General features: G+C 44.9%; 1 protein-coding gene across 8 annotated transcripts in view; it reads right to left on the reverse strand.

Annotated features, from left to right (window-relative positions):
* SYNRG (synergin gamma) overlaps positions 1-2,901 on the reverse strand; it is a 28,746-nt gene extending 25,845 nt beyond the window's left edge. For 3 of the 8 annotated variants that reach the window (XM_078595398.1, XM_078595399.1, XM_078595395.1), the window contains exon 1: positions 2,772-2,901. In XM_078595398.1, coding sequence (XP_078451524.1) covers positions 2,772-2,839 — 68 coding nt within the window. In that variant the 5' untranslated portion in view covers positions 2,840-2,901. The remainder of the gene's footprint in view (positions 1-2,771) is intronic. The other 5 variants (XM_078595403.1, XM_078595402.1, XM_078595396.1 and 2 more) reach the window with 3 other exon arrangements.
* Between the last annotated feature and the right edge of the window lie 6,046 nt (positions 2,902-8,947).

The raw sequence follows: 8,947 nt of genomic DNA on the forward strand, positions 1-8,947 counted from the left end.
TGCACTTTAACATTCCCATCTGCGAATGTCCAAAGACATCTATTTTACAATGTTCTTAAAATGTAATTCCAAGAACCATTAATATGATTTTCATTTAAATTAATTAAAGCTTACTTCACGTTAATTGTATTGAGTTTTTATTTTAATGACCATTAATGGGTAATGTAACAACTCTCTCGCCACCATTGTCAAGACGCAAAACATGTGCAACATAGACGTCTCACTCTAAGTTTGGTAATGTCCGAGTGGCGACATGACATTGAGTTCCATGATTTCACAGTTCCATGATTTTGGAAGTACAGTACATGTCAGACACTTTTAAAGATGTGGCCAATCACAAGTAAAATTAGGAAGTGGCTTCTTACTTGGTTAAGAATTTCACCCAGTTAGGCCTGCGGATATAATTTGTTTACCTTTCTCCACAATGACGCTCGTGATTATGTTAAATATTATGTAATTTTAAGTCAAATTAGGACGCGTATCAAAAACAGACGGTCCTTGCCTGTAACATCGGCAGTTCACCAGCACACATTCAAGCAAGCCTAACTCTGCTGATGGGACACTGAATAGCAAAATCTGTCCAGAGTTTGCCTTTCTTGACTCAATTATTTTGAAATTATGCACTCCCACAAGGCCGTGCGTCCAATCCGTGTTTACGTGGCGATGGCTATATCAAGGAAAGAGTCTGCTTATTTGTTATTTATAAAATATCATGTTGTGGATGCACTCAGGCGGTCTCCTGTTTTAGGTCAAGCTGCGGTCGTGACAGAGCATTCTGTTTCAAATGTTAAATCATTAACATATTCCAAGAAAAAGCCATAGTTGACTGAGGTTGCCTCATTTTCAGAACTGCCAGCGTTAATAAATACAGCATCAACTCTTATTACCACACTTACAATGGCCTCGTTACGGGGTGACATCGACTCTTCAGTCAAGCATCAGATCGTCTAGGGGTGGCATGAGATTGCCTCTGGCATCAGGCATGAGACCACCTCATCATACCAGAGGCGTGAGTCTGCTGCCTAGTGGAGGAGTGAGACCACCACCTCATCTACTAGAGGCGTGAGACCGCCACCTCATCTACTAGAGGTGTGAGACCACCACCTCATCTACTAGAGGTGTGGGACCACCACCTCATCTACTAGAGGCGTGAGACCACCACCTCATCTACTAGAGGTGTGAGACCACTACCACATCTACTAGAGGAGACCACCACCTCATCTACTAGAGGAGTGAGACCACCACCTCATCTACTAAAGGTGTGAGACCACCACCTCATCTACTAGAGGAGTGAGACCACCACCTCATCTACTAGAGGCACGAGACCACCACCTCATCTACTAGAGGAGTGAGACCACCACCTCATCTACTAGAGGCGTGAGACCACCACCTCATCTACTAGAGGCGTGAGACCACCACCTCATCTACTAGAGGAGTGAGACCACCACCTCATCTACTAGGTGTGAGACCACCACCTCATCTACTAGAGGAGTGAGACCACCACCTCATCTACTACAGGAGTGAGACCACCACCTCATCTACTACAGGAGTGAGACCACCACCTCATCTACTAGAGGAGTGAGACCACCACCTCATCTACTAGAGGCGTGAGACCACCTCATCTACTAGAGGAGTGAGACCACCACCTCATCTACTAGAGGAGTGAGACCACCACCTCATCTACTAGAGGAGTGAGACCACCACCTCATCTACTAGAGGCGTGAGACCACCACCTCATCTACTAGAGGAGTGAGACCACCACCTCATCTACTAGAGGAGTGAGACCACCACCTCTTCTACTAGAGGCGTGAGACCACCACCTCATCTACTAGAGGAGTGAGACCACCACCTCATCTACTAGAGGCGTGAGACCACCACCTCATCTACTAGAGGAGTGAGACCACCACCTCATCTACTAAAGGAGTGAGACCACCACCTCATCTACTAGAGGAGTGAGACCACCACCTCATCTACTAGAGGTGTGAGACCACCACCTCATCTACTAGAGGAGTGAGACCACCACCTCATCTACTAGAGGAGTGAGACCACCACCTCATCTACTAGAGGTGTGAGACCACCACCTCATCTACTAGAGGAGTGAGACCACCACCTCATCTACTACAGGAGTGAGACCACCACCTCATCACACCAGAGGAGTGAGACCACCACCTCATCTACTAGAGGAGTGAGACCACCACCTCATCTACTAGAGGCGTGAGACCACCACCTCATCTACTAGAGGCGTGAGACCACCACCTCATCTACTAGAGGCGTGAGACCACCACCTCATCTACTAGAGGCGTGAGACCACCACCTCATCTACTAGAGGCGTGAGACCACCACCTCATCTACTAGAGGCGTGAGACCACCACCTCATCTACTAGAGGCGTGAGACCACCACCTCATCTACTAGAGGCGTGAGATTGCGGAAATCGTTCGCTGACACTCCGCACAACAAATCGGCGGAAGCGAACGCCGCTTTGAGTTGGCGAGGGGTCTCCTCCTCCCCCTCCTCACGGCCCAACGGGGCCCACAATTGCGACATCTTATATACATCTAAAACATCATCATCCTCCTCCTCCTCCCTCGATGAATAATTCACGTGGACGGAGGAAATCCGCGCAGGCACCGGCGGCGCGAGGGGGGGGGAAGAAAAGGCCACGCAGCGAGGCGGGTTTATACGACGACGACGACGTTTCTAGCCTCGGCCATTCACAAGTTCACTCGCTCTCGTGTCCGTCTCTCTCTCTCCGTGTGTCTCCGTCTCTTACTTTCCTCCTCCGCCTCCTCCGGCGCCGCCGCCGCCACCAACGCCGCCCGAGCCGCCTTGATACGCCATGTTTTCGCCGGCCCCCCGTGCGATCAGATTACCTAGTGCGGATAGGCGCGGCCGTTTCGTTGCAGGGAGCGGTGGGTGGAGGGGGGGGCAGCTCGTGTGCGCGCGCTTATCCGTAGTGGGAGTTATAATGGGAGGGGCGGGGCGGGGAGTGACGTCACGCGGCAGGGGGGTGGTGGGGGGTCTTCCCCTTCGGGAAGATGCCATGTCACGCGTGAATATTTTATTTTTAAAGAAACAAAATATAATGGGACCTATTCTTTGGGTCTTTCGGTAAAGTCGCGTAGATAGGTTCAAAGAAAATAATAATAATAAAAAATTACGACGTTTCGTCATCAGGAAGTGGGACCTACCTCATGGGACCTCCCTTGCCAAGGTTTTAACATTTTTCTGCCAATAAAACAGGCTTTAAGATGTTAAAACACGTAACGAAAACCTTTTGCAAGGAATCAAGTCTGCATTAACCACATATACTTATGGTGAACATGCAGACAAATAAATAAAATAAATAAAATACATAAATTTTTTATTTAGCTAAAAAAAAATGTCACTAGAAGACACACTCCCTTGAGATGGAACGAACGCATCAACGTTTGCAATCATCAGAATATGTATTTATACTGGAGGAATCCGATGAGCTATAAAGCTCTTTTTTATAACAGATATCCAGTATTTTCATGTGTGTCCAGTACCCTGTGTGCCAAGTTTACAATTGACGGGGGTGGCAATTGACACAAAGGGGTCGTCCATAAATGACGTCACGCGATTTTGGACGATTTTTGACCCCCCCCCCCTTGTCACACGGCGTCACAAAAAGTCAGACCCCCCCTCAAATATGACGTCACAAAGCTCTGCCCCCCCCCCCCCCCAAATAAAACATGTTTCAAATCGCTTTAAACTATTGTCATTGTAGTGCGTATTTTATGTGGCGCTGCACTCTGATGTTGTAGGAGTGTTGTTATAACAATTAGTGTTGTTATAACAATTCTATATTTCTTTAAAGTTGCGCATTTTTATGTGACGTCACATTTCTCAAACCCCCCCCCCCCCCCTCGTCACACAACGTCACAAATGTCTGACCCCCCCCCCCCCCCCCTAGGTGCGTCACGTCATTTATGGACGGCCTCAAAGACAAATATCACCCATGTAGCCTTAGCAGACTATACTCTCTGGCTCTTTCGGTAAAGCCACGTAGATAGAAGAAAAATAATAAAAGAAAACACAACGTTTCGGTCGCAACACAAGCGTCCGTCTTCAGGTGAGAAAAAATGATCTGCTGTTGTGGCTTTATATAGGCACGGGAGGGGGGGGGGGGGAGTTTAGCTGTGCTCTGCCCATTCGTGGATACGACGCAAACCAACTGGGATCTCCAAGTCCTGGGGGTCTTGGCACCATATAGACTGGCGCCAAATGCCTCCACGGGGTTTTCTCCCATTTATTTCATGTACGGTCATGAACCTCCCATAGAGATTCTAGATTTGAAGCTTTCGTGACTGCAAGGATTCATACTCTTAGTTCTTTCGGTAGAAGTCACGTAGGTACAAAAATGAAATTAAAATTAATAAAAATAAAACAATGAAAATCATGACATTTCGGAGGCAACACAAGCTTCCGTCTTCAGGTGAAACCGTCACAGCAAAATATCTGTACCTTGTATAGTGGTTGAGCCCCCTACAGGTGTGTCTGATCGGCCCGCGTCTTTGCAAGCCACGCTCGACCGATTTCTCGAAGCGTGGACGGCGGCAATGGCGAGCACCGCAAAAGCACATGCCACTAAGGAGCGAAATACACTGCGATGAGTTCACACACTTCCCTGGGCAGAAAGCGAATGGTAGCTTCTGCAATCTCTCATTTACTTGATACAGCTGTCGTGGCTGTGACGGTACCACCTGAAGACGGAAGCTTGTGTTGCCTCCGAAACGTCGTGATTTTTATTTTATTTTACTTTTTAATGTTTTACGTGACTTTACCGAAAAAACCTAAGAATATGAATCACTGCAGTCACGAAAGCTTCAAATCTAGAATTAATTGCATGCAGGTCCCATCATGTACCTCTCCCAAATTGAATCGGCTGTGGCAGGGCCCATTTAATATTATCGAGGTGAATCGGCCACAATGTGTGCGTTTACAGTTGGGACGTTGGCATTGGTATGTTCACCCGTCGAGCCTCAAATCTTAACTTCATCATCATCATCATCCATGCACCTCATCTCCACTCCATGCCCTGTTCTGCTGGAGTCTGGGGTGTCGGACAAGCCACAGCAGCCGCCCGGAGCACCTATGTCACCTGTGCATGCATACGCTGGTCCAGCAATGAGGACCCGTGCAAGATGTGCGCGGTTGCACTAAACGCTGCTCCTGGATGGAGCAGGGAGTTGTTGCAACTTGTTGTTCTCAGTCTTGTTTTTTCTTGGTTCTTTCGCTAAAGTCACGTAGAATGGAAATAATAAAAAAATAAAAATAAAACATAATAAAATAATTCTCACGACGTTTCGGCCACAACGCAAGCAGCCGCCCTCAGGTGAAGAACAGGTCTGTCGGAAAGACAGCGTCATTCAGATTCGGGTAAGTAGTCAAACACGGTCGAACAGCCCACGCACGGGACTCTCCTGAAACATTGTCTTGGAGGCTAAGTGAGGCTTTGCAGAGTCTTCTCGACAGACCTGCTCTCCACCTGAGGACGGCTGCTTGCGTTGTGGCCGAAACGTCGTGAGAATTTTTTAATTATGTAGTATTTTTATTATTTTATTATTTCCCTTCTACGTGACTTTACCGAAAGAACCAAGAAGATGAATCCCTGCAGTCACGAAAGCTTTAAATCGAAACTCAGCCTTGTTGTTGATGTTTGACTGTAGGATGTGCATAATCCGTGCACCGAAAATACACTCACATCGCATTATAATTTATTTACACATACACGGACAAAAGGTCAGGTTTGTTCATGTTAATGTATATTTCCATAGTTGGACACATAAGCACATTGTTGGGCCAAACCACAAGGGGCTCACGTGAGAACACGGAAACATGAGGCCATTGTGACGTCATCACTTAATGTTGGTGGCGTTCCGCTCGGCTTCCCGTGGTTTGTTTGATTGTCATTCTCTCCCCTGGTGTTAGCCGGGACAGTTCTTTTTCTAAGGGGGTTGGGGGTGATGTAAAGACCAAAAACAACAAACAACTTACCTGACATGGTGCGCGTGCAGACGCGGACAGCCAGGAAGCAACTTGAGGCCTCTGATTGGTGCGGGAAGGCCTGAAAGAGGGTTGGCTGGAGGCAGAAATTGAAGTGATCGGAGGAGACATACAAACGTAGAAGGAAAGAAATGAGGGTTGAATGACGGGGGGAAGAGTTAACAACTGTTGAAGAAGGAGGGCGGGGATTGGCTGAGGGAAATAGGGTGATCGAACCTTCGAGAAAGGGGGCTTGAGGGACGTAAAAGGAGATAGCACAAGGGGAAGGAACGTTTGGAGAGAAGAAGAAGTTCGGGATTAAAGAAGAGTGTTCGTTTTAAAGCTTTCGTGACTGCAGGGATTCATCTTCTTGATTCTTTCGGTAAAGTCACGTAGAATGGAAATAATAAAATAATAAAAATGAAACATAATAAAATAATTCTCACGACGTTTCGGTCACAACGCAAGCAGCCGACTCTGTCTACTCGACAGACCTGCTCTCCACCTGAGGACGGCTGCTTGCGTTGTGGCCGAAACGTCGTGAGAATTATTTTATAATGTTTTATTTTTATTATTTTATTATTTCCATTCTACGTGACTTTACCGAAAGAACCAAGAAGATAGAGTGTTCGTGTCCACCAATAAAGGCTCTTACTAAAGCGAAGAGCGTGTGTCAGTCGTCATTGCAACTTTTTGGAAATGGAGAAGGCTGTTTATTGTTTCACATGGTGCTAACCCGTGCAATCACCATGGCCAAGCTTGAACCCTGCTTAGCTTCTGAGATCAGACACATTGCGAGTGATTTGGTTATAGGTAAATCTGTGTAAATGTGCGTTGTTTAACCAGGCAAGACCCCAATAAATTCATAATCTAAAACTACCCCAATTTCTGGTGAGGTGACAGGCCCTTTCTTCCATAAGCCCTGCTAATTTCAATAGTAAACAAATATTCGGTGATACAGTACTGCATTGGCAGTATGCAAACCTTCGATTAGCATTGTTGCTTACGCATAGTGCAAAGGAAGTTCAAATACATATAAACATACATGCCAAGTCTCAACGATTGCCCCTGGTTTTACACAGTTTTGAGCGTTTCACGGCTGTGCAAAGGAATCTCACTTTTTTGTTGTTGTGTACCTGAATACAATGCACTAAACCCGATTTCTTGTAGTGAATCGGCAGCTGCCGATGGTTGGAGTCGTATATAAGGGTTACCCAAAGGTTGTGTCTTTACTGACATTTTCTATTTAAAAAAACAGCAGGAAATGAATAACTATCCAAGGATATTAGTATTGTTACTTCAACCCACATTTAATAAAGAGGTGTACTTAAACTAAACAATGTATATTTCACCAGGTAAGGTCCACTCAGCTATACTATAGAAAGTTTTGCAAAAGCAACCTGGCCACAAATGATATCCCAATGAAGTAACGTATTATGGGAAGATTTATAGCAGCCAAATACTCTAAACGTTCTTAAAGTTGCACCTAAATAACATAATTGAGAGATGTCCATATTGTGGTAAATTTTGTTCACAGGTGATAGTGTTAAATTATTATCCCGATAAATACGTGCATTTGCCAGCCCTTATAATTTGCAAGATAAAATTTTTTCTGATTTTTAAAAAATGTATCAAATATGTACACCCTATTTCTGTAACAATTGAGTGAAATCTATAATTGCTCAATAAGATGCTGTTGGATGCCCTATGTCTGTAAGATCAATCAGCCAATCGACAAAAGACATGTGTACGTGGACAGATGAATGGAAGTATGTTTAATTAATTATATACCCATTTTGTTCTTCAATAACGTGCAATAAGTTCTTACGAAATTATGTTTTTGGTGCTGAACAGGGGCCGTGTTTTCAAAAAGGGGTGCTCTTGCCAATAACATCTGAAAACCCAGATGTATTTCATGAACAAACATTACTGCTGATAAGACCCAAAAGGTGAAAACCGGTCCAGAGTTTGCTCACTTAAACATTCTGCTGGATAAAATAAGCTAAACATGTCAGTGGGCTGAAGGACTAAACATATACAGAATGTTTTATGTGGAGAGACAAATATATATATCCATTCTTCACCTGAAGACGGCTGTTTGCGTTGTGGCCGAAACGTCGTGAGAATTATTTTATTATGTTTTATTTTTATTATTTTATTACTTCCCTTCTACGTGACTTTACCGAAAGAACCAAGAAGATGAATCTCTGCAAGTCACGAAAGCTTTAAATCGAAATGTATATTTGTTTAATTAAACCTTGCTTTTAAATTGGGTTGCTTTTAAAAGTTCATTGACCTTGCTGTACAGGCACGCATTTTAGGAAATAATTTACCTTAAAGCGCTTCTAATTACTATGACGCAGGAAAATCATTGGATAATTACGTGTTTCCACGTAGAGACTGTGCCAGCTTTGGTGCCAGAGGGTTATCTTGCAGACAGCGAAAGCAGGGTGGACGCAAAGTCTACAACCACAAATGGCAACTAAAATTCTTAATTGCTACCTCCAAGCAGGGAACATGTAAGCGCAGCCATCCGTATCATGACCTGCATTCTTGTGGCCACGAATAGAGAATTCCTAAAACCTCAAAAGCCAAAATATCCTCCGTTTGTTTCTTTCCTTGCCTAATTTTGTTGAAGTCACGTCTGCCCATAATTGCATTCAGAGGTGTGGTCAGGTCTTTGAGGGCCTTGGGTGGTGGAAAAATCCACAAGAAAGCTCCCCCACCACCTCATCGTGGCCCATGAGGGCTCTGGCTTATGTGGGCAGCAATGCGGTGGATTGTGTTAACTTACACGCGGATCTGCCCTCACCTTGCCCTTTTAGTGCCTCAATTACAAAGCCCAGAAATATTATTTGCAAAAATGATACGAGATAACTAATTCAGACTTATTTAGCTTGATATTATAGTTTTGCAATTTTAGAGTGTCATTGTTAGTAA

This window comes from Lampetra planeri, chromosome 6 (assembly GCF_965212315.1).
Source record: "Lampetra planeri chromosome 6, kcLamPlan1.2.h2, whole genome shotgun sequence".
Lineage (NCBI taxonomy): Eukaryota > Metazoa > Chordata > Hyperoartia > Petromyzontiformes > Petromyzontidae > Lampetra > Lampetra planeri.